The 26,070-nt window shown below is 44.9% G+C and overlaps 1 protein-coding gene across 3 annotated transcripts in view; it reads right to left on the minus strand.

Annotated features, from left to right (window-relative positions):
- Eif2ak4 (eukaryotic translation initiation factor 2 alpha kinase 4) overlaps positions 1-26,070 on the minus strand; it is a 94,970-nt gene that overhangs the window by 29,438 nt on the left and 39,462 nt on the right. For all 3 annotated transcript variants that reach the window (XM_021183477.3, XM_029471630.2, XM_029471631.2), the window contains 12 exons: positions 23,340-23,767; positions 22,268-22,337; positions 19,636-19,719; positions 16,263-16,385; positions 13,447-13,551; positions 11,333-11,390; positions 10,538-10,617; positions 9,385-9,486; positions 7,236-7,289; positions 5,052-5,288; positions 2,966-3,041; positions 1,996-2,117 (listed from right to left, as the gene is read on the minus strand). In XM_021183477.3, the coding sequence (XP_021039136.1) occupies positions 1,996-2,117; positions 2,966-3,041; positions 5,052-5,288; positions 7,236-7,289; positions 9,385-9,486; positions 10,538-10,617; positions 11,333-11,390; positions 13,447-13,551; positions 16,263-16,385; positions 19,636-19,719; positions 22,268-22,337; positions 23,340-23,767 (1,539 nt within the window). The remainder of the gene's footprint in view (positions 1-1,995; positions 2,118-2,965; positions 3,042-5,051; positions 5,289-7,235; positions 7,290-9,384; positions 9,487-10,537; positions 10,618-11,332; positions 11,391-13,446; positions 13,552-16,262; positions 16,386-19,635; positions 19,720-22,267; positions 22,338-23,339; positions 23,768-26,070) is intronic.

A 26,070-nucleotide genomic window follows, 5' to 3' on the forward strand; every position in this document is an offset into this window, starting at 1 on the left:
CCAAGACAGGCTGATGTGCATGGTGGCTCACCCATGAGTAAGAGTGAGTTCACTGAACACATATTCCAAGTGCGTGCAGCACATACAGCAACTCATCCACGCACAAGTTTCTCTCAGTTCTAGAAACCTTTCTTTACAAAAAAAGTGGGATTTTAGAGTTTCTTCAGAACTTATTTTTCTTAAGCTATCAATATATTATGGACATGTTTACAGATAAGATATACTAATATGTGTGTGTATTCACCCTTACATATATGAATATTTGATATACAGACAAGTTTAGCTGTAGTCTTTTGATAGATTTACTTTACATGTATGTGTGTGTCCCTGAGTGCAAGTCCACAGAAGTCAGAAAAGGGTGTTAACTGGAGTTGTAGGCAGTTCTGAACTACTCTGTGTGGATTCTAGGAACTGAATCAAGGTTCTCGGCAAGAGCATTAAGTGCTCTTAACTACTGAGTCATCTCCCCAGCTCCCCATTTGTCTAAAATGGGTCTCAGTACATAATGTGGACTCGCCTCAAGCTTGTGATTCTCCTGAACTTCCAGCTGTTGAGGTTACAGGTATAGGCCACTATGCCCAGCTACATTTTTAATAGCTTCTTAATATTCCATAATATCGATGACATATAGTTAACTATTCTCCTATAGACAAACATGATGGGTTTCATTTTTTGATACAATTACATAAATATCCTTTTAAGATTCATATACTGTATTACTCAAAAAAAAAAAAAAAAACAAAAAAACAAAACCCTAAAGGTGGAACTGTCATTTCATAGACTATGGAATGAGAATCAAATTTTGAAAAATTTCAAGGCTTAGTGGTTACGAGGCTTCTTGCTTTCCCGAGGGCCTGAGTTCTGTTCTTAGCACTCATGAGGGATGATCCACAATGCTGATAGCTCCAGCTCCAGGGATCTAATGCCCTCCTCTGCCTCGGTAGGCATGTGCACACATGTAGCACACACTTACATAGATACACATATAGACATTTTTCAAAAAAATAAATTTGTAAATTTTCATTCATTTCATTCTTTTATTACTTTTCTAAAAAGTTAGCCATTAGTAGTCTCAACAGCTCTGGTCATGTCTGAATAATATAAACATTTTTGTACCTTCCAAGTAAAGTTAAACATGTATGCACAGCACATATATCTTGCCATACCCCCAACCCTCTGGAAGTTTAACTCATTTCCTGTCTACGTACCGCCTGGCCGTATGCTTCCTTTATGCCTCCATTTGTACTTTTTTTTTTTTTTTTAAAGATTTATTTATTTATTATATGTAAGTACACTGTAGCTGTCTTCAGACACTCCAGAAGAGGGCGCCAGATCCCGTTACGGATGGTTGTGAGCCACCATGTGGTTGCTGGGATTAGAACTCTGGACCTTCAGAAGAGCAGTCGGGTGCTCTTACCCACTGAGCCATCTCACCAGCCCTCCATTTGTACTTTTAAAGATGGTTTGGTGCCGAGGATTGCACCCAGGGCACTGCACGTGCTAAGTACACACTCTCTCCTCGAGTTTGGTTGCAAGTGCCTTCTGTGCATTAGGGACAGAACCCCAACTCTCATACTCACTGCACGTTTTCCTCAGGTCTAGAGGAAAATGGTGGGTTTGCTAGCAGTTAAGGCTGTGAAAGACTAAAGTTGTTGCTGGCTAAGAAAGCTTTGGCGATCACAGGAAAGAGAACATGGACAAAACTCAGCATACCCATTAGCTGTTTTAACATTGCTTTCTCTAGACAGCGGACATTTGGGGTTTTACTGAAGAGCTAGCTGGCGAGTGAACGACATTCCTCTGTCCGAGCTGAGGTTGACTTGCTGTAGGGTGCTCTGTGGACCTCAGCACTGCAATATGGGGTCAGACACTTGCTGAACTCTAACACTGCCTTTACTCTGATTAGGTTTTTCCTACATGTGGCTCCCCAGTATAAGGCTGAAGTGGGGGTGTCTGGGAGGGGCGAGTCTTTAACAGAGCAGCATCCCAGCTCACCCGCAGGTCGAACGGAAGCATCACCAGCATGCCGCTGTGATCCATGAACAAAGCCGCTTCGTTGTGCTCATATATTTGCCTGTTTCGGGGAAGCAGCAGTGGGGTGCACAGCTGGACAGCGCCTATACCAAAATACAAAGAGACTGAGCCTCAGGTTCTTAACCCGAAACACACACAAGCACACAGGTGAGTGAGCTGCTGCTGGGACACTGAGAGCCAACATTGGCTCCCAATATTGGCTAATAATGTTCCAGATGGATACATGGAAAGCTGACCTGGGCTAAGTCTGTTGATTTAGTCAGACTTTGGGCTCCATGAGTCAACTGTATTAAGTAGCAAGGTTGGGATAATCAAACAGTTTCTCCTCAACAAGCTGGGCCAACTGCTTATAAGTGGATTTTAATATATAGTCAAACCAAAATCTACCAATAGTAATTTTTCTCTTTCATTGAGACTGGTCTCACTATATTGCTTCAGCTGGCTTCAAACCCCTTGCCTTAGCCTCCTGAGTGCTGAAATTACAGGCTTGTACAGCCACCTGGATTTCCTTCCTTCCTTTCTTTCTTTCTTTCTTTCTTTCTTTCTTTCTTTCTTTCTTTCTTTCTTTCTTTCTTTCTTTCTTTCTTTCTTCTGTGTGTGTATACCCACATAGTATATGTTTGTGTTGGTATGTGCACATGTGCATGGGCTTGCTCATGTATGCATGCACTTGTGCTACGGGTTGATGTCAGGTGTCTCAGCTGCTCTCACTGAGCCTGAGCTTCCTGAGTTGGCTGCTGCCACCGAGCTTGGGGCTCTTCCTGTCTCTGTGCCCCTGTCCCAGTTCTGGGCTTACAGATGTGTGCTGGCATGGCTGGGTTTTTAGTGGTGCTGAGGACTGAACTCAGGTTGCTATGCTTGTGTGCAAGCACTTTACTTTCTAATGACTTTTAGAAAACTGCCGAGGAGTGGTTTTAAGAGAAGGACGTACCATGCCTTTTAAAGACGCGGACGATGGTTTCACATACAAGCTGCTGGATCTTGGCTGTACGAATCAAGAAGTTGCCCTAAAATGAGACCGATTAAATGTCATCAGCAAAGCCTAACTCAAGAGTTCCTCTAAAATGTTCGTCTGCAGTTGTGTTGGGTGCTGCCCTGCCCAGTGTCAGGATCTCAGCAGAGGTCCTGAGCAACTGTCTCTTTGAACATATTTAGAGAGACATGTATATTTGCTTAAGGATTTCCTTTTCATTCCATTTTATTATAGTAATTTTAGAAATAAAAATAAGCAAAAAGACAAAATAAAGTCACCTGTAGTCTTACAAACAGATCTGATTATTATTAGACAGTCAAACTCTGCTCTTATTTCTGAGACAGGGTCTCACTGTATTGCCCAGGCTAGCCTGGCCACAATCCTCTTCAGTCTTTGCAAGGCCACAGGTGCGCATGATCATATGATCATAAATCTATAGTTTCTCTAAATTCCATCTTCTAAGATTATACCACAGCTTAACTATATAGAAGTAGACAGCATGGATGGCCAGCCTTGGCTACCTACCCACTCAACTCTTTAACTACCAACCAAGGAGCGCACATGGAGCGACCCATGGCTCCAGCCGCACCTATTGTCAGGCATCGATGGGAGGCGGGAGGCCCTTGTCCTGTGAAGGCTCAATGCCCCAGTGTAGGGGAATGCCAGGGCAGGGAGGCAGGAGTGGGTGGGTGGGTAGGTGGAGCACCTTCATAGAAGCAGGGGGAGAGGAGATGGGACAGGGGGTTTCCAGAGGGGAAACCGGGAAAGGGGATAACATTTGAAATGTAAATAAATAAAATATCCAATAAAAGAAAAGAAAAACAAAACATTTCTCTAAATTATTTCAGGTGCTTCTGTGTTTTTGTTTGTTTTTGTTTTTACTTTTAGAAATGAAATAATAAAGGTTCCCAAGACTGGCATCTTGACGACTCTTCAGAAACCATCTGGAAGCTTTTAGAGACTCAAGATGCTTCCCAGCTGAGGCAGCAGAGCTGCTGAGGAGCCAGGGCACCCTGCATCTGGGGAGCCAGAGCACCCTGCATCTGGGGAGCCAGGGCACCCTGCATCTGGGGAGCCAGAGCACCCTGCATCTGGGGAGCCAGGGCACCTTGCATCTGGGGAGCCAGGGCACCCTGCATCTGGGGAGCCAGGGCACCCTGCATCTGGGGAACCAGGGCACCCTGCATCTGGGGAGCCAGGGCACCCTGCATCTGGAGAGCCAGGGCACCCTGCATCTGAGGAGCCAGGGCACACTGCATCTGGGGAGCCAGGGCACCCTGCATCTGGGGAGCCAGGGCACCCTGCATCTGAGGAGCCAGGGCACACTGCATCTGGGGAGCCAGGGCACCCTGCATCTGGGGAGCCAGGGCACCCTGCATCTGGGCTTCCTGGGCCTTGGCTGGTGCTGGGAGCCATTGTTTCCACATACAGAGCTGACCGCTTGGGTATCCCAGGTTGGACATCTGAAATGGGCTCTGTCTCTCAGTCTCTTGGGAGGGCACAGAGTGGGAAGGGTCAAAATCAATAAGTGATTACTAGCATGGCTCTTTCCTGAACTATGCAGTCATGCTTTTTGCATGTGCTTTTGGGGCTTTGGGGGAATTTAAGCCAAGAACTTACAGCGCAGGAATAGCTGGTTAAACCTGGAATATTACAAGGTAAAACCCAAACAAAACAAAGAGATACGAACATGGGATGGCTTAGCTGGTAAAGGCACTCGCTGCCTAGCCTGGCAGTTTGGGTTCAATCCCTGAGGCACACATGGTGGGAGGAAAGAACTAATAATTCCTACAAGTTGTCCTTTGACCGCAACACCTGTACCATGACATGTGCATGTCCCACCCCCTTACATAAATGTTATTTAAAAAACCTATAAAAATGTAAGACATGAAGGTTAGATAAGCATTTAGTAGGAGAAAGGGTATTAGGAGTGGGAGGAAGATAAGAAAGGGCAGAGAGATGAGTTTGATCAGAATGTATCATAGACATACATAAAAATTATCAAAGAGTAAAGAGGAGTGCCCGCTATGTGTGACTCAGCCACCTTCAAGATGTCACTGTCGTAGGTGTAGTCTATGGCGGGGGAGATGTGCTGGCAGAAGATCTGACTCATCATGGTGCGGTAGGCCTTCCCGTCTATGTTGGCCAGCGTGTGGTGCAGCACTTCATGCAGCTCGGACTCCTCCATCTGCGGCGGGGGGAGCAGCTCACTCTTGAGCAGTTCCGTGGCCGTGGGCCGTTTAGCTGGATCATGGTTCAACAGCCAGGAGATGACAGATTTCTGCAACGTGACAGGCACATAGCTGGTAAGGAGACAGCAGGTGAAATTCAGAATCTCCCAATAGGCGGTCACTCAGGGTACTTTTTTTATGCTTAGGTGGCACTTCGGAGATCTCTGATTATGCCATTAGTGCCCCATGACCCTGTGACTTGGGCATGAATGTAACTGGAGCATTCTTGAAAGGGAAAGGCCCCTTTGTCACCAACGATCAAAAATATCCTTAACTTAACAAAGCACATGGAAGCTGAGCTTAGGCTTATGACTACAAAAGACTGTATAAAAAGGAGATATCTAGAAATTACCATAGAGCCCATGTCTAATGTTAGTACCTACGTACCGCACAGCGCACTGGTCCTCGCTCTCCCTCCTTTTATGTTCTTTACTGAGTCTATTCTCTGGAATCCTCTTGCTTTACATTGTTTGTTATGTCTCCATAGTGGAGAGCCCTCTGAAGCAGCACAAGCCTTTAAAAGGTTCCCTAAACCTTTTTCTATTTAAACAGTCTACTCAGTAAGTAAGTATATAGACCATGCTTTGAACTCAAAGAGATCCATCTGCCTCTGTCTCCTGAATGCTGGGATTAAAGACATGTGCCGTCACACCTGTTCCTTCATGATTCTTAATTCTGTAGCTTAGAAAAAGAATTTATAAAAAAATTGGCAGAATATTTGAGAACAGAAATTTTCAATTTTTAGATGGATTTCATAAGACATCTCTAATTTATTTTTAAAATACCCTTCTGGTGGAAACAGAGGCAGGTGGGTCTCTATGAGTTCAAGGCCAGCCTGGTCTACACAGTGAGTTCTGGGACAACTAGGGGTAGAGAGACCCTATCTATGAAGTGAGCATTTATAGCTATGACACTCAAAAATTCAGCGAATGACTAATTCAAATGGAAGATAGCTAACAAGATAAATAGAACTGGTAACAGCCTGTTTTCTAATACTTCTTCACTAATTAAATAGAGGTGGACAAATGAGCCCTGTTAGCCTTTAACAGTGTCATGGTAAACACTATAGAAGTATAGAGACTCACTCAAACAGAAATAAAAAGACACTAACAGTCCCGAAGTCTTACAGATGTGCAGTGGAATGGCCATGCAGACACACAGCTGATAAGAACTTGCAAATGTTGACATGCTCTGTTTATGTTCCTGTTCTCAATGCTGATAGTTTAAAGAAGATAATTTTGCCCTGACTATCACTGTCAATAACAGTCAGTGTAAGGAAGAAATTTCCCTATGACCTGATTATTAACGAGTAAAGGTTTCACCACAGCAAACAACTATCAGAAAGAAGAAAGGGACGCCAGAGATGTACACAGCTCACTTAGGGTCTCTCAGATTATTTGGGTGCTAGTGTTAGCGTAGGATGAACCATCTCCCTGCCCCTCTCCCCCCCAATAGTTACGGTGTATGTGAGAATTTTTCATGGTTGAAATACTGTAACAGCTACTGCTCAGTGGTGGAATACTTGCCTAGCATGTGGAAGACCTAGGTTTGATTCCCCCGTGCTATAAAACCAAACAATCCCAAGACCTTATAACAGCAGACCACCTGGAGAGCATAGTCCTTTCTGTACAACCTGAATACTTCAACCATAAAACAGAGATTATAATTTTTTGCCTGTATGTCCTAAGTTTTATCTAAAGCAATTTGCTGTAAAAGCATTTCTTCCCAGCTAAGCTAGTGGTCCAAGTAACACTTGAAGGCACAATTGAATACACAAAGAGCTCTGGAGTGGGTTAATTTACTGTCAAACCCTGGCCTTTTATAGTGCATTTCAAGCCTAGTAACATCTTAAGAGCTCCTCCATCTTTTGATATTTTCCCCACGGTGTTCCGTGAACACAAGAGAACGAGTGGCAGAAGATTTCTAATTGAAAACTAAGAGAAACAGTAATTAAAACCCAAGGCTGCAGACCAGCAATTAAAGCCTCAGCAAATTACCTGCTTTGTATGTTCTCCATCATCGAAGTCGTCTGGAAACTTGGGCGATGTGGGCTAAAAGAGTATTATATTCAAATCAGCAAGCGCTTGGCAGGCTGCCAGAGGCAAAGCTTTTATTCAGCACAGTAAGATAACCAAAGAGCAAATTAAAATTTGCTAACATGACACCTTCTCCACGCCCTGTGCTCACTCTTCAGTACACAGTCTATTAATGCAGATGTTACCCAAATGATGGCCTCCGTTATGCAAATCACCTCCTTTAAGTTTAAATAAAAGATAATAATAAGAGACTTTTGCCATGACTGTAATTGTCAATAAAAGTCAGCATAAGGAATAAATTAAGTGTAAGGGTTGCACAGAAACACAAAGCAGTTTAGTGAAACACATGGTGAAGAAAGGCAAGATTCCAGGAAATCATCAACGTAAGAGGAGGTGGGAGGTGGAGGTGGAGACGGAGGTGGGCGGGTCACGGGCGGCTTCAGACACAGCCAAGTCAGAGGCAGCTGCTGCTGCATGAAGCCTGACTTAGAAACAAACAAGCCAAAAGCAAATTCACCAACTCCAAATCCCACTTACAATTCCTCCGACTCCCTGCTTTTCTGATGAGCAGGACCTCATCTACAAGAGTAACTGATAGTTTACATATTCCTGAATTGAAAAAGCAATTTCAGATTACAGAAAGGGGCTTCCTCAAGGACATCTAGGTCCATCCCATCTAAGGTACATGCAGAAACACCCTCAGTTCATCTATGCCTTAGCAACTGCTACCCACACACTGCTGTCCAAAGTACAGACTGCTCTCCAAAGTGTCCACAGAGCATCCTCAGTGTGTGCACTGCTGACTCATAGGAACATCCTCAGTGTGTGCACTGCTGACTCAGGAGCATCCTCAGTGTGTGCACTGCTGACTCATAGGAACATCCTCAGTGTGTGCACTGCTGACTCAGGAGCAACCTCAGTGTGTGCACTGCTGACTCAGGAGCAACCTCAGTGTGTGCACTGCTGACTCAGGAGCATCCTCAGTGTGTGCACTGCTGACTCATAGGAACATCCTCAGTGTGTGCACTGCTGACTCATAGGAACATCCTCAGTGTGTGCACTGCTGACTCAGGAGCAACCTCAGTGTGTGCACTGCTGACTCAGGAGCATCCTCAGTGTGTGCACTAACTCACTTGTCTGCTGTGGTCTATTAGTGCGGACAGGGTCTTGCTCATGTGTAGTCCAGGCTGGCCTTGAACTCATGCCCCGTCTCTCTTACATGCTGGGACTGTAGGCATGCCCCTCCATGCCTGCCTTCTTCTCTCCAGACACGTTTCATGAGGAACAGTCCAAATTGCCCAGACTTTACTTTCTACTTTCTTAATGCCCCATTGTCATGGGCACCCTTGTCCGGGCTCCCTGTAACACTCACCCCTATAAGCACAAACAGCAACTGAGGCAAGGGTTTATCTCAAAAACATGAATGGGAATTTCACTGGGAAAAACAGCTCAAGTGACTGCTGAGAGCCACATTGTGTGTGTGCCAGGGTTAGCAAATTCTCTACCACAGAGACCTGGCTCCAGACTTCAGATCCATTTTAACTTCTGGTCATTCAGATTTGCTTTAGGTACCTCAAAACCAGATCCATCCAATATAAACCTTTATGTTTGGAGGGGGTGAGAAGATAAGGTCTGGAATGTCATATAGCCTAGGCTGGCTCGCCTCAAACCAAACTGTTCCTCATCACTGGGCATGTTGACAGGGGTGTGCTTTCTCTTACTAGAACACAGGACAACATAGGCTGACAAATTTAGTTACCAAAACCACTATGCTGGCAACTTAAATGAGGTGACACTCCTTGTCCCAAAGACATTTTACTGAAAACGACAGCATGATCAGCTTACCATGAATTGGACAATGGGTCATTGAAATTAGAGGAGGCAGCCAGGCTTGGGGCCGTGCACTGCAATCCCAGCATTCAGAAGAATAAGAGAGGGGAATCTCATGTTTCAGGCTAGCCTGGGCTACTGGCTAAGACCGTTTTGTTTTTTAAATCAACAATTGATAGCCCCTTCTATTTTATAAATATCAGGAAAAAGTCCTGCTTTGAGTTCAGTATCTCCACTGAGGATACTGGAAATTTATTCATCAAATATATCTGACACCCACATCTCGAAGTTGGTTGAGAACGAAAATTCTTTCTGAGGCAGTCACCATCGGGTGATAAGACATCTCAAAGAAGATAATTCCCAGGCTGAAGAGATCCACTTTCTGTGGGGAAAACAGAAATTGCCTTTAGAGAGTTCTGATATCAAAATGGCATTTCCAGGAGCTTGGGGGTTTAGTTGAGAAATATGAAGATCTGTTCTGAAACAAGTTTTTAGACCTATAATTTTAAAAACAAATCATCCAAAATTTTCACTGAGAAATGATGATCACAGTGAAGCTAACATGTCTATCTGCTAGCACAGTTGCCATCCCTCCCACCTCCTCTCTCTCTCTCTCTCTCTCTGGTAAGAACATTTGAGATCTAGTCTCTTGCGCTGTTTAAACTTATTGTACAGAGTGCATTCACCTTACCACGACCCTTTCTTGATGCTTGCTATTCCACTGCTTCAGCCTTTCCCCTCTTTGGCAGGCTCTATCCATGCTTATCAGTGCTACTGATAGGACCAAGCCTGTCACTTTCCAGGCAAGTGCTCTACCGACTGAGCCACACCCCTAGCCCTCACTTATCTTTGTCCATTCTTTATTCTGAATGGCATCCTTGTATGAGTTTCAGGACGTAGCTTGATGGTGGAGTACCGCCTAGAATGTGCAAGGCCCTTAGAGTTGGATGCCCAGAGCTGAAGAAAGCAATTCTGAATGCCTGCCAGGCCCCACTACTGCCTTGCTACTCAGTTCCATTCTTCACAGGCCTCATCCTAATTAAGGGCATTTCTCTTATTGTTTCCTGCTCAACATGGGTTTCGCCATCACTGGGTCAGCTCTCTGACCTCCTGTACACAGCTGTTACTCCCAGTGGCTGCCTTGTTCCCTATGTACCTGACGGGGGAGGGGAACAGCATAGAGGCTAGCTCCCATAGTCCTAATGGAGAGAAGAACTGCCAACTTCTGCAGCAACGATGCCAGCTTCCGTTGCTGCCCTAGGGCACTGCTGCAAGCTCTGCCTAGAATGACTGTTCCTACTTCAGCTGGTCACTAAACCCTACATGGTACAGTTCTGATGGTCACACTTGTTACTTACTCTGAGACCCCACCCCACGCGCGTGCGCACACACACACACACACACACACACACACACACACACACACACTGTACCTGGTTGTATGCAGACTTGGTGCTTCCTTGGACCTCAGGGCTTACATACAGAGCAGTGCCAACCATGCCAGTCAAATGGCCTATGGAGGAAGGGAGGGGAGCATTTCAGCCAGGGACTAAGTTATTCCTGGTGTTGCTGTTTCACAGTGCTCAGTACTGAGCCCAGGGCCTTGTGCATGCCAGTGAGGGGCAGTGAGCTACACCCCTAGCTCCAGATAGAGTAAACTTCAAACCAAAGGGCTTCCTCCTAACCCCTAGTTATATTTATTTATTTGTGTGGATGTGTGGACGCTGTGGCATGTCTGTGAGAGTCAGAGGACAACTTGTGGGAGTTCATTGTCTCCTTCCACTCTGTGGGCTCAAGAGGCTGACCTCAGGTCATCAGGCTCCTGGCAAGCAACTTTACCTGCTGAGCTGTCTCGCTGGCCCAGAACAAAAGAGCTTCTTTATAAAAGAGAGGCTGGGCTGGATCTGTTATCTGCTGTCCCCCCACCCCCAGGAGGAAGGCTAGGCCTGGATAAAGTCCCAGGAAGGTTGGGTTTGAGGTAACCTTACAGCACCAACACTTTGGGCCCCCAGGGGACCATCATCACCATTGTTCTACTAATGGCAGAGCTTATGCTTCTTAAGAATAATTAACATAGCGAAAGGAAAAAAACCTTAAACTCCCATAAAAACTATTTAAAGGATAATTTCAATTTGCTTCAGAATGAAGTCTTTATAAGTAAAAGGCAGATTTCAGGTTGAGAAGTTTTATGGTCTCCTTTTAAACACAGGGATGAACTAAAGGCTTACCTGAAGGGTCTGACTTAATCACTCGATCACCTGCCTGGTCGTCCGGTTTACCTTCAGCCTAAAACACAAGTGAGGATGGATTAAACACAAGTGAATACAGATTAAACGCATGGATTAAAGGGGATGGATTAAAGTCTTCCAGCAGTTCATGGCAATGGCTCACCTGTTTCTAAGTGAAGACTGAAAAGCTAACAAGGACCTCAGAATAATTATTACCTGGTTTTTGACTTAACACATTTACTTATTTTTTATATTTAGTTCACCCATTCATGCAGGGCTCAACGGAAACCCAGAGAAAGCAAGAGGAAAATGAATTCACTGGACAGCTCTCTTCAGGACTGAAACACCCAGACTCTTCTAGAAACCAATTTATGTTCATCCCTCAAACTCCAGGAATAGAAGCTGTTTATCAGGAAGCACAAGAGAATTAAAAACAGTGACAAACATTGCTCTACCTTTCCTAGTGCTACAGCCTCTTCTACGTCAGTTTTGCTATTTTTTTTTCCCTAAAGGTTGGTCACTAACTTGGCCCCATTGTCCCTTGCTGAAGCACACACTGGACTGTTTTGCCCTCTTTCACACAGCTCTAATGGTCACATTCTAAACCAAGTCTGGTGGTTTGCATGAGATCTCCTTCATAAGTCTTGGGCGTCTGAGTACTTGGTCTCTAGTTGCTGACTATTTGGGGGAGGCCTAGGAGATGTGGTCTTGCAGGAGGACATGTTCCGGGTGCTGTCACTTGCCTTTTGTTCTCCTTTGCTGCAGGTCCCAAATGCACACATTTTATAGCCGACGCATGAGTTCTGACAAGGCCTGGGCAAAGGGCAGGGATAAGGCTGTGTGCAGCTTGCTGAGACTGTAGAGCCTCTCCTCTACTCCCAACACCTCACTGGGCTCTTTAGTAGGGGACAACATCTCACCATGTCATCCGGGCTTGGTTTCAGCACTTCTCAATACACTTTATCTGCTCTGCTCAGGACCCAGTCCTTATTGCTCCTCCTCTATCTCTTTGCTGTGGTGGTGTCAGGGTCTCACTCTGCAGCTCTGGCTGGCCTAGAACTTGCTATGCAACCTAAGCTGGTCTTGAACTTGTGATCCTCCTGCCTCTGCCTTCTGAGTCCTGGGAAGACAGGCACCTACTTTCACTCCCAGCTTTTTTCTATCTCCTCACTCTCCGCTCCTAACTTTATCTGCGAAATTAGCCCTGGCGGTCCTTCTTGTCACTGTCTAAATTCCATTTTCTTTTTCTGACCAGTCTTGGAATAAGCTGCAATTACTACAGATCATGGGACCTAAAAGCTAGCTTATGATAATAGAGCCCTGGCCCTCAAAGCTGCCCAACTTCCAAAGACTTCTTCTTTATACATCAGCTTTTCTACACTTCACAGTTTCAGCCAGTCAGAACATGGGATGTTCACATAGCCGAGTGTGCTCACCTCGGCTGTTAGCTCATGCTGGTGATTCTTGTCTTGGTTTTACTGTGCCCTGCCCTGGACTTTGGCCTGCTAGACTCCCACTGACCTTCTAGGGTCCATCTGGAGTGCCACTGTTATATGCAGTCTTTATTTTCCTTTGGGTGATGGGGGTCCTATTATGTGGCCCAGGTTGGTCTTGAATACCTGGGTTTAGCTGATTAAATACTTCACCAGTGCCACAGCACTGGGTCTACAATGTTTCCTGTTCCACATGGCCACGCATCTCCTCCTCTCCTTACTCTCATCTCACTGTTTCTTACCCCTCACATTAATTAGCTCTGTATGCTAAACTAATCAGTAGTGTCAGAGCCAGTGTTTGTCCAGGACTGAGACTTACTTTTGCAAGCCAGTGGAAAGTTCCTCAGATGCAGAGCTTGTCAAATGCCTAGTAAGGAGACCCAACTGCCAAATTATTTCATATGCCTTTTACCTAAACATTGTTCATAAACCAATTAACTTCACATCCCTAAGATTCAGAACCTAAGACACACTTGCAGCCTGTCTCTTCAGACTTGCCTCACAGTAGAGGAAGACATGGCAGGGCACAGGAGATCATTATCCCATCTCTGTGTTTCCAGGGTTATTAAGGTACCCAAGTCATTTACAGGCATAGCCTAATTAAAAAAAAAAATTACTCACAGTGAAGGCTAGATGGTCTGTGGCCAGGCCAAAGTCACCTATTTTTACATGGTCATCAGAATCCAAAAAAATATTGACAGGCTTCAAATCGCGATGAATCATTCCCTGTTGGAAGACAATGAAGAGTCCAGCAGCTGCTTCCTTCCCACCCAGAACTCAGCACTGTTTCCCGACTTGAAAGGAGGAGGGTTGTGATGACCACTGGATGAGTCTTCTCCCATGGACTTCCTGGTCTCTGGAATGTCCTGTGACCTCTGACCTCTCTGCTGGTGGTCCTGGGCAGGGGCAACCCCCAGGCTCTGCTCCCCGCCTCCCCAGAGACTCCTGCTGGCTTTCCCTGTGCTCTGCTCAGGCCCTACTCTCCTTCCTCTCCTTTCCTTTGCGCTACTTCTGCCTGCCACACTCCTGGACTTGTCCTCTCATTCCTACATCTCCCTGTTTTGCCTCTTTCATGAGCCTTGCACACTGTTCTAACAGTTCAGGTCTATGCCACCAGCTCTCAGGAGGAGCTCAATGATAACATCACAGGAGTCCTGCTTTCTCCTCCTCAGAAGGGCTCAGCATGCTTACTGTTCTACGCAGAAGATGCTAAATGTAATACAAACTCTTCTCTGGTCTTTTGCATGGTACAAAGGCATATACCATAAGACATATACTCCTCTGGCTCTGAGAACAGGCATCCCTCTCAAGCACAGGTTTGCTGCATGTTTGTGCCTCTGTGTATGTAGGTGAGGCACAGAGAGAGGCCCAATGATGCCCACTAGAATTCCCTTTTATTTTCCACCTTGCAAATTATGCCATGTAGATTCCATGGCTTCTCAATATTAACAAGGCACAGTATAAACATTTTGAAGTTCCAAAAAATTGAGGCAGAGGGGAAAAAGCCCCAACATTAGATAATTCCATGTTTAAGACATGAGCACTGTCTGACCCCGGAGCCAGGCCTAAGAGCCTTCACCTTGAACAGCCAACTTCTAGCCTTAAAATGCCATTTCTACACACAGCTAAGCTAAGTTACTGAGCCCCACTACTCCCTGCTAGGCAGCTCCCTAGTTCCTCCAGGTTCCCAGGAAGCACAGCATTAGGTCACTGGGAACCAGATCTGTATGTACGAACCACATTCTCACCCTACACGGAACGGAACAAAGGATCACCTGCTGGGGATTAGTTCTAATGCGCCCAAACTGGGAATCTGCGTGTCCAAATGCTGAAGGGCCCTGGCCCCAATTGGTTTTTGATTGATCAATAAAGAGCCAAAGCCCAATGGCTGGGCAGAAAGAGAGAGAGAGAGAGAGAGAGAGAGAGAGAGAGAGAGAGAGAGAGAGAGAGAGAGAGAGAGAGAGAGAGAGAGAGAGAGAGATGGGACTTCTATGTTCCCAGGAGAAGATACACGGGGAGGAGAAAGAAAGGCTCTCCGCCAGAAGAAGGGAATAGGATGGACCAGGCAGGGAAGGAACAGAGGGAGCAATGGAGGAAATGTAGGCACAAGAAGAAAAGTGGCCTTAGAAGGGCTGCCCAGAGGCGTCTTGGACAGCAAAGAAAATGAGGGCACCCAGAAGGAGCCAGGGCAACAAGATAAAACATAGATTGAAGAGGTGTTAAGTCAGGAATGCCGCAGGGGGGAATGTGCTGGCTGCAGGGAGGTTTAGAAGTGCCCACCATTGAGCTAGTCAAGGCATAACAAAATTAGTTGGTGTGTGTGTGTGTGTCTTTCATTCAGGAATCCAGAGAGCTCTTGGGCAGGTGCAGGGCGTGTGCCACCGGTGCGCCAGGAGCCAAAGCAGTTAACTAATTCACCACTGCAGTCATCCTCAACACTTTGTACATCCAAATGCCTTCCTTACAGAGTGTGGGCAGACATCTTGTAAAGGGTCAGTGAGCGAATATTTTGGTGCTCTTAGGCTATGTGATGATAAGACAGACACCATGACCAGCAAGGTGGCTCAGCAGGCAAAGGTCCTTGTCACAAAGCCTGATAAACCTGAGTTTAATTCATGTAATTCACATGGTAAAAGGAAAGAAAATTGTCCTCTGACCTCCACATGTGCACAGTGGCATTCACTGGATCACACACGTATATACAAATAAACAGATAATTGTAAAAAGACTATTTGATCATGCCCATAGTTCCCCCCTTGTTTTGTTTTGTGTGCTTATTCTCCATTTTCTGTTTGATTGTTAATATAAGTTTATTACAAGTTTATAATTTCTATAAGCCAGGAAGATGGTTCAGTAGGTAGAGTATTTGCTATAAAAGCTTGAGGACCTGAATTCAGATACTCAACATCCACATAAAAGCTGGGTACAGAGAGTGGCAGACAAACAGACCCTGAGGGCTGGCTGTGCAGCCAGCTTAGCTGAAGTGGCAAGCTTGTGTGCAGCAAGAGACCTTGTCTCAAAACAAAACAAAACAAAACAAAGAGCAACAAAACTTTTCTTTTGATAAAGGCAACTTACTAAAAAAAAAGAGTTAAACTAGATTTAAAGTCTATGCCCATCAAGGCTGGGAGTACAGAATACAGCAGCAGGCAGGCAGGCATGATGCTGCAACAGTAGCTGAGAGCTTACATTCTGAAACCTCAAAGTGACACACTTCCTCCAACAAGTCCCTACATCCTAATCCTTCCCAAACAGTTCCACCAACTGGAGACGAAGGATTCAAATATTGTGGGGGCTATTCTCATCCAACCCACCTACATCCACAAGTACAAGGGGAGTGTATCCCTAATTCCCACAACACATGCACAAATCATGCAACATAAATGAACAATTTATGTAAAGAGAGGTATATAGACATGAGATGTTATAAAGGTTACTTTCTCATGGATATAAGCTAATCCATCCAGAATCTCTCGGAAAAGCCTCCAGAGCCGGCTGGTGTCTCGGAACAGCCCCTGGTCAATGGTGTCCCGCAGTGTGCTCTTCTCGCAGTACTCCATCTACAGAGAAGAACAAACCAGGTAGAGCCGATCACACCGAAGGCTCAGGATAAGGAGGGGAGCTGCAGTCAATACAATAACTCATTGTAAAACTTATAACAGGGTGTCTTAGTCAGGGTTTCTATTCCTGCACAAACATCATGACCAAGAAGCAAGTTGGGGAAGAAAGGGTTTATTCGGCTTACACTTCCATACTGCTGTTCATCACCAAAGGAAGTCAGGACTGGAACTCAAGCAGGTCAGAAAGCAGGAGCTGATGCAGAGGCCATGGAGGGATGTTCTTTACTGGCTTGCCTTTAATACTCAAACCATATATTTTATATTTTTCCTTTCTAAGCTTGCTATGCTTGTTCAAACTTTTCTTCATAAGACTTAACCAGAGAACAAAGTCTCTGCTGGGCTTTTTTGAAACTTCTTTTGTCAATACAATTAATCCAAGTCTCTTCACCTTAGCCTCAGGCAAACTTTTCAGACAAGGGCAAAAAGTAGCCACATTCTTCACCAAAGTACCACAAAACCAGTCTTTATGCCACATTCTGAAATTCTTCTCCTTTGAAATCTCTTGGGCCAGGTCAACACAGTTCAAATTACTCCCAGCAACAAAGTCTTCCATATTCCTACTAGGATGACCCATTAAGCCCCATTTAAAGCATTCCACTGCTTTCCAAATCCAAAGTCCCAAAATCCACATTCTTTCAAATAAAAGCATGGTCAGGCCTATCACAGCAATACCCCACTCCTGGTACCAACTTCTGTATTAGTTAGGGTTTTACTGCTGTGAACAGACACTATGACCAAGGCAAGTCTTTAAAAAACAACAACATTTAATTGGGGCTGGTTTACAGGTTCAGAGGTTCAGTCCATTATCATCAAGGTGGGAGCATGGCAGTATCCAGGTAGGCATGGCGCAGGAGGAGCTGAGAGTTCTATGTCTTCATCCAAAGGCTGCTAGTGGAAGACTGACTTCCAGGCAACTAGGGTGAGGATCTTATACCCACACCCACAGTGACACACCCATTCCAACCAGGTCACACCTATTCCAACAAGGCCACACCTTCAGATGGTGCCACTCCCTGGTCCAAGGATATACAAACCATCACACAGGGATTTTAAAAAGTCTTGGAAAAAGCTACCTTTTTTTTTTTAATGCTAAAAAAATAAAACAAATGACAGTATGAAAAAACCCATCTTGCATATGAATTGGCTCAATGATAGAACACATTACAAGCATGCATGAAGCACCACCCCCAGCACCCAAACACCCCCTAAAACCTATAGGAGCATATATGTGTTTAATAATAATATTAATAACCAAGAATACTGAAGAATACATTAGGGCAGATATACATAATATTAGCAGGTAATATAGCTCCCCCCGCCCTGTCCCCAAGGTGGGATTGAGCCAGGACCACTTGCATGCTATGCTGGCTGCTTGTTTTTAAAATCCTTTTTTTGTTTAAAACCCTTGTCACAAACATGAAAACCGAGATTGCAATAAGATGGTATTATGTTACAAGATTGTTTCCAATCTCAAATTTCCAAGAATAGCTAATTAGCCTAATGATGTCCTCGGATTTATTTGTACATGAATAACAAATGTTTTTTGAATCTAGAGAAAAACATTACAAGCATGGACACATTCAAGTAGGGGCTCTGTCTCACCCTTTCTTGGTGTATTAAGAGAGAAAACACTGTAGCATCATTTAAGTCTAAGGTCAATGTGTGAAACTAGCTTAGGGTCCCAGCCAGGGCCAGAGTGGGAAATTCCTCAGACAGAAGTGTTGCTCTGTTTTACACATCAGCCTTCATCCTCATCCTCGAATCCCCAGCACATCCTGAGTCACCTTCCAGGCCTCACTCAGGGCCCAACTCCAAGAGTCCCACCCACTTCACAGGACTATTTAGAGAAAGGGCACATACAGAGAGTTAAGGCATGCCCACTCCTGCATTCCTGGGACTCAGACACGGTTGTGAGAAGTATCAATAATTAGTTAATCTGTGGGAAACTGAGGCACTTCATCTGAGCTCACACAGTGACGACAGGTAGATCTAGGATGTGCACTTGCACAGCCTAGGTCCAGGGCTGCCCCATGGTGCCTCCTGAAAACACTGTAAAAAGGACAGGTTCAAGGCTGGGGTTAAGGCTTCCATGTTATAGCTTCCCTGGCCAATTACTCTTTTTTCCCTGGCCTGCTCCTAAAAAGACAATGGTCACTTTTAAAGGCCAGATCCTACAGACTGCACTGATCAGTCCACGCATCCCTGCAGTTTTCTCTGGGACACAGCGTTAAGAAGCTACCTGTGCTGTGAATTCATACCTCATAATGTATTAGAGTTTTATAAGTTTTGGGGGAGCTGGCAGGAAGTTACACATTGATGCAGTTCATCAGATACTTGACAAATAGCGTGGAAGAGCCATGTACAGTATATTAAGAGCAGCCAGGCCACAGCAAAGGGTATCAAGTCATCATTGCCCTTTTAAGAGACAAGTCCATGTTCTGTGTTTGAGGTTATTTGAGTCAAATGATTCCTTGTCTCAAGAAAAGGGTCTGAGCCCGGTGTAGTGGTGCATGATTTAATTCTAGCACCAGGAGGCAGAGACAGATGACCTCTGTGAGTCTGAGACCAGCCTGGTCTACAAGTTCCAGGCTAGCCAGATCTACTTAGTGTGAGACGGTGCCTCCAAAAGAAAACAGATGCAGACACTTCGAGCAATCCAGCCATGTGTCATTGAAGCCCTGGTTTATTTTTCTTCTTCTTCTTCCTCCTCCTCCTCCTCCTTCTTCTTCTTCTTTCTTCTTTCTTCTTCCTTCTTCCTTCTTTCTTCTTCTTCCTTCTTTCTTCTTCCTTCCTTCCTTCCTCCTTCCTTCCTTCCTCTTTCTTTCTTTCTTTCTTTCTTTCTTTCTTTCTTTCTTTCTTTCTTTCTTTCTTCTTTCCTCCTCCTCCTCCTCCTTCTTCTTCTTCTTCTTTTTTTTTTTTTTTTGTTTTTGAGACAGGGTTTCTCTGTGTAGCCCTGGCTGTCCTAGAACTCACTTTGTAGACCAGGCAGGCCTCAAACTCAGAAATCCGCCTGCCTCTGCCTCCCAAGTGCTGGAATTAAAGGCGTGCGCCACCACTGCCTGGCGCCAATTACTCTTTAGCAATGCCAATCAGCCCTTTTTTGTCCATAACCTTGCAGTCCATCATAAAACATAACTGCCAACAAGCAGTGAGAGGTACTCCATCCTGGAGCTGTCCACCAGCGTCTCACCTGGATATAAAGGTAGTGCACAGCCTCAGCTGCCACTGAAGGCTCAACCTCATGGCTACCGCCCTTTTGATTGCAGTCTTCATCCTAAGCCAAGAGGAACACAGAACTCAAACTGAGGGCTGAAATTAAACAAGAGCATCATCACCTTCAAGAACTTGTGTCTAAGGCCCCAGTCTCCTGTGCATAGCCTCCATCGCTTTAGGGGACATCAGCAGAGCAGAGTACAACCACCACCCTTTAGGAGCTTGGAGTACTTAAAGGGAAAGTCTGGTGAGCAGAGATTCTGCAGAGCTTACACACAACCCTGGGAGCCATAGGAGATAGGTAAGATGTGCAACACACAGACTCCTGCTCAGGCCTTACCTTTGAGGATCTACTGATAAGAAGGATGGAATGAATGCAGGGTGAGCCTGTGTTAACAGATGTCTTCACACTGTCAGAAGGTTCAGTGTCCTCTGGGCTACACCCTGAACACATCTTAGCTGCCACTCACATAGCACGTGATAAGCAGCCTCCTTCCTCACAAGGCCAACTTGCTTGTCTCCCCTAGGTAATTTTCTCTCTAATACCTTTAAAAAAGTCTTTTCTAGGGCTGGAGAGCCCAGAAAATAGTTAAGGGCTCAGTGGTTTTAGAGTGCTTACTGCTCTTGCAGAGGACCTGGGTTCCATTCCCAGCACTCACAACCACCTAACTCTGCATTTCAGGGGATCCAGCGCCCTCTAGCCTCCCCAGGGCAGCTAGAGCCTCCATGGGGCAGCGCATATGGTGTGCATAACCTCAAACAGAAGCACATACAGATGCATTGCACTAGGTTTTTAAAGCCTTTCTTCTGGTTTTATTTTATCTAGTTCTGCCTCTATGTGCATGCCTGTGTGTGGGTATGTATGTGTGAGGGCCAGTGCCTGTGGAGGCTACAGGAAGACACAGGGTTTCCTGAGACCCAGGCAGCTGTGAGCCAGCAGACAGTGCTTGGAATCAGTGCTCTGAAGAACATCTCATGCTCTTAACTGCTCTCTGGTCCCTTGACTACACTTTTTATGAGGAAGAACATTTTTCAATATTTTCCCTTTTCAAAGAAAATTAAAAAGTTCTACTTTGGAAATAACTGGATTCAAGTACTAAATTACTTACACTCTTTGTGAAGCGTCTGTGGAGATTATTAAGCCCTTGAGGTTTCTACCCATCAATTACAATGCTCATGGGATGTCGTCTTTAATTGAACCAAACTGGAAGCATAAATTTGATGCCCCTGATAATTAAATGCACAAGGAACACTAAAGCAAATATAACTTTTGCTTTAGCAGTTTAGATTATTTATGCTATTATTGTAGCTAACTTTATATTAAAAAATGAAAGCAAAGGGGCGTAAGTGGCTTTTAATTAACAATACTTATTAAAACCATACTGGCCAATTCATTCAAATCTTCAAATCAGTCGGAATGTGTATTAACAGTGTCTACATGTTTACTCCCTGTGAGTGAACTCATAAATGCTGGCGATTATCCTGTTATTCCAAGTAATGCAGCTATTACAGGCCACATTTAGTCACAATGGTCAGCTCACCGTTTCTACTCTCTGCATCCTGACCAGAGAAGGAAGCAGGGCTCCGTGGGATCTGAGGGTCCAGAATATTTGTCAAGTTTTTAAAGCCATGAGCCATATGGGGAAGTGTGCTTTTTTTTTAAATTTATTTATTTTTATTTATTATATGTAAGTACACTGTAGCTGTCTTCAGACACACCAGAAGAGGGAGTCAGATCTCATTACAGTTGGTTGTGAGCCACCATGTGGTTGCTGGGATTTGAACTCTGGACCTTCGGAAGAGCAGTCGGGTGCTCTTACCCACTGAGCCATCTCTCCAGCCCCGGAAGTGTGCTTTATATCACACCTAGTACACATCTAGTAAGCATCTGGCACTGGAGTTACAGGAGCTGTGACCTGCCTGCCTGACCTGGGAACTGGGCTCAGCTCCTTTGCAAGGGCAGTGCATGCTCTTAACCCCCCCCCCCCCCCCCCCCAGGCCACCTTCCCAGCCCCTGGAAAGGACAAGCTCTAGCAACAAAACTTACGTTTACTAAAAGTAAAGTGCATTCTGGCATTCTCTCTTCTTGTCCACAACATCAGAAATAAAACAAGGCGCGGTGGTCCTTTAAATTTACTCACTAAACATTGCAGGCTCACACTACCTGGTTAAAACACTGTTCTAGAAGATGGTTTATCTCACAGATGCCCGTGGAGGCAGAGGACACTGGATCCCCTGGCTGGGACTTGGTTTACAGGTGTTGTGAGTTATCATGTGGGGGATGGGAGCCAAGCTCAAGCCTGCAAGAGCCGTAAGAGCTCTTAACTGCTAAGCCGACTCTCTAGCTCCTCTGGGAAACTTTCCACCATGTGAAAAAGTACAGCATGCCAACTTACTTCTTCTATATGTCAGTATGAATTTATGGTGTGAATAAAAGCCCCAAACATAAATAGGATGTATTTTAAATGACTGGGTGTATTTTTAAACTGATATCCACCTACCAGATTAAGGCTCTGACATTCTACCTGGTGTTTATAACATTAGATGATGTCATTTCCTTACATATCATGCTCTGAGTGAAACTAGGTAACTCCTACTTAAATATTTACCTGATTTTGACTTTTACTGTTTTCATCTTCATTGTCAAAGATGATGTCACTGTCAGAATCTGAAGCAGGTCTTTAAAAAGAGAAATAAAGACATATTAAACACACAAACAAACAAAGCAAAAAGCTGACATTCTTTTTAGTTCACCAGAAAATCCAAGAAGCTCGAGCACTCTACATGGGGTGGTCTGAGAGAGAATGGCCTCTACAGCTCATTCATATACTGAAGTCTTTGCCTCCAGTTGGTGGATCAGGAGGCGTGGCTTGTTGGAAGAGTTATATCTTTGAGGATAGGCTTTGACATCATGGTGTCTCGTTACATCAATAGCACAGTGACTAAGACACACCCACTACTCTACAACATCAATACAGATTGGGCTGTTGCTTTTTCTTTTCTGTTACCTAAATACAGAACTTTAGTTTAGTTATTTAAGTCTTTATTTTATATGCATGGGTGTTGGGCCAGCATTGTCTGTGCTCCATACGTATGCTGTGCCTGTGGAGGCCAGAAGGGGGCGTGTGATTGAAGTTACAAATGGCTAGCAGTCATGGAGGTGCTGGGTATCAATTTCAATTCCTCTCAAAGAGTAAAAAACTCTCTCAACCACTGAGCCCTCTCTCCAGCCTCCAACAGAGACCTCTTTAAGAACGAACTCCATTATTCACAAAGTAATTAACTGCTAAGAATTGTAATAAATTGTATCCAACTGAGTACAATGAAGTAAATTGCTAAGACAATTGCCCTTGGGTCATAATTTTCAGTCCCAAGGCCAGTTAGTTATCAAGACTCTTCAGTGGTCCACAGAGTTGGAAGCTGTGATTTAAAGCAGTGCCCTGTGACAAATTCTCTTAAATGTATCAAGATAAAGTATTGGAAATCACGCCTGCTTCTTTCTTCTGGCCCTGGATGTGGGGAATCTTTAAAATTCCTCTGGGTTGCATTTGGCTACTCCCTGAAGGAGAAGTTTCCATCAGTTTGCTTCTTTCTTAACAGGGCCAACACACTGGGATTCTGAGTACCCCTGGTGTGGCCTATTGTCTTAGGGACCAGGGGTCCTCTCCCACAAACACTTACAGAAACGACTGGGAGAAGACGCCATCGCGCTCATCCTCGTCCTCCTCATCGCTGCTGGAATCCTGGCCCGTGACTGGGAAGCGGGTGCTGGTAGAACGCTCTGCAGATGTGCTCCACTCCACCGAGCTGCTGAGGATGGGTGGCGGTGCTGCAGCCTCCACGCTGCCCAGTTCTTCAGTGTCGCCTGATGTTTTCCCGCAGGTGGCTGGGCTGTCCTGGGCCTGGGGTGTGCAGTCTGGGGGCGATGTCCCAGGCACCGCTGGGCGCTCATGCCGCTCGATCCAGGCGTTGTAGTAGCGCACAATGTTCTCATGGTGCAGGCGCGATAGCAGTGTCACCTCGCCCTTGATCCGGCGGAAGTGTCTGCTTGCAGGATTGATAGGGATGCGCTTCACAGCATAGCAGCAGCCATCAAGCTTGTTTTGCACCTGTGGGGCAGTAGGGGACAGGACCTGGTCAGATTCGTAGCCCAGAACCTTGCACCCCTGCATTTACACCGAATGGCCCATTTCTGCCCCAACAGAACTTGTAGTCTGAGAACCCATAATAATAGCTAAGAGCCACAAAGTTTGAATTCAAGCCAAGGAAAGCTTTGGATGCCCCCAAACTAGGGAAAATGTTCAAGAAATTCCGATGTGCGGATTCCGCTGGGAGACACTGGGGAGGGCACAAGTTTCATCTCTGCCTCCTTGTTTCTTTCCCTTTTCCCTCACCCCTCCTTTTTCTCCTCTCTCTTTTTGGGGAAATATCTCACTATGTAGCCAGGTCTGGAACTTGACATCCTTCTACTTCAGACCTGGATTACCGGAATACACATTTTCTTTTGTTTTTAGGCAGGGTCTCTTACAGCCCAGGCTGACCTCAAACTCCCTATGGAGATAAAGCTAACCTTGGACTCTGCAATCTTCCACCTCCATCTTTTGAGTGCTGGGATTGCAGGCATGGACCACCATGCTTGTCTTAATCATTTATTTATTAATAAGTGTAACATTTTCTTTAAAATTAGGTTAACATATCGAGCCATAAGTTTTATTAATGTCATGACAATTACTTCCCATTTTTCTGTTTTTATATAGGCTAAATATGTATCAAAATACATTTTAGTTTTAAAGCAAAATTAATTTTCTAAAGCCAGTATAAGTTTCCATCTGCTGATTTTATTTTCTTAATATTTAAAGTCACTAATGATGGATGAAACTCCAGAAATTTTAACAAACCTAAAATAAATTTTTTTAATGAAAATTTATTTTACGAAGAATTTCTAAAGCCAAGTAAATTGGGAGATATTCGATTTCCTTGAGACTCAGTTTTCTTACCTACATGGCATTTATTCATTTTCATTACTAGTCTGAGTGGGGACAATAAGGAATACATGAGAGCATATGGAGAAAGAAGACTCCCCCAGCTCCAGGGAGGTGTGCCCGACCAACAGCAGCTGTCACCATCAACGAGCATGCTGCCCATTGATTTTTGTCACCAAACTAAATTGAAAACTGATGATATAACATCAAGCAATAAAAATAGGAGCACGACGAAACAACAGAAACGCATCCCCACGGCCAGTGTGCTCACACACCACCCCTCCCTGAAGGCTCCCCTGGTTTGACTGAATTAACTGTCCCAGGTTTTCCTTCACATTCCCGTAAGAGTTAATGCACTAAAAATGCCTAGCAGTTCATTTGTCCAAACGAGGAAGCTCAAGTGGTGAAGGGCAAGTGCTAAAGAAGCCTGGCGGTGAAACAGGCTGCTCGGCTCAGCTGGCAGTCTGCAGAGGGGCGAGAGCCAGGGCATCGCAAGAGGAGAAAGGAGGGCCTGGAAGATGAAGATGCCCTTGGTACGGCAGCTCACTAGCCATCTTTAAGATCGTGTAAATAAGGAAGGTTGCAAGGGGCCTGTCCAAAAAAAAAAAAAAAAAAAAATGACAAGAAAGAAAGAAACAAAGTTTGATAAGATAAATTCAAGAATCAAAAAAAGACATATAGTTAATAAAAGTGACACTGAATTATAACTCCTCCTAGAACGATGAGTTTTCTTGTAGGATACCTGCCTTGCTCAAGCCTGGCCCTCTTTTACTGTGGGAAGATTGATGAATTGCTGCTTTGGTTGAGAGGCCTGTGCAGTAAGAGAGACACTTCTAAGATGGCTATGTAACCCTAACACAGGGAGATGGAGGCAAGAGGCTTACGGTCATCCTCAGCCACACTGAGTTTGAGGACAGCCTGGGCTATGTAATTCTCAAACACCTGCCAGGGATATAGCTCACATAGCAGAGCACTTGCCAAGTACACACAAACTCTGGACTTGATCCCCAGCACAGTATCAAACAGGCATGGGAACACCGGCCTGAAGCCCCAGCACTCAGCTGTCAGGAGAAGGACCAGGGTTCAGGGCCATCTCTGCTACATTGTGTTTTCCAGGCAGCCCAGGCACCATGAAACCTTGTTTCAAAACAAACAAACAAACAAACAAAACCAAAACCCAACAAAACAACCCTCCAAAACACACAAAAATCATCCAACACAAGAGTGCCGCCTGCTTCTCTATACACTCAGAATCCCAAACACATACATGCCTCATGGATAGAGGTCACATTCATACGTAAACCATGGCACGCACCTCAGCTGTTCTTCATACTTTCTAACCTGCATCTCTAGTGGGTTAGAAAACATTTAAATTATATAAGAACAGCAGAAGCCTCTTCCTACATTATGTAATAACACTTACCCAGGCC

Source organism: Mus caroli, unplaced genomic scaffold (assembly GCF_978045245.1).
Source record: "Mus caroli unplaced genomic scaffold, Mus_caroli_1 scaffold_2, whole genome shotgun sequence".
Taxonomy (NCBI): Eukaryota; Metazoa; Chordata; class Mammalia; order Rodentia; family Muridae; genus Mus; species Mus caroli.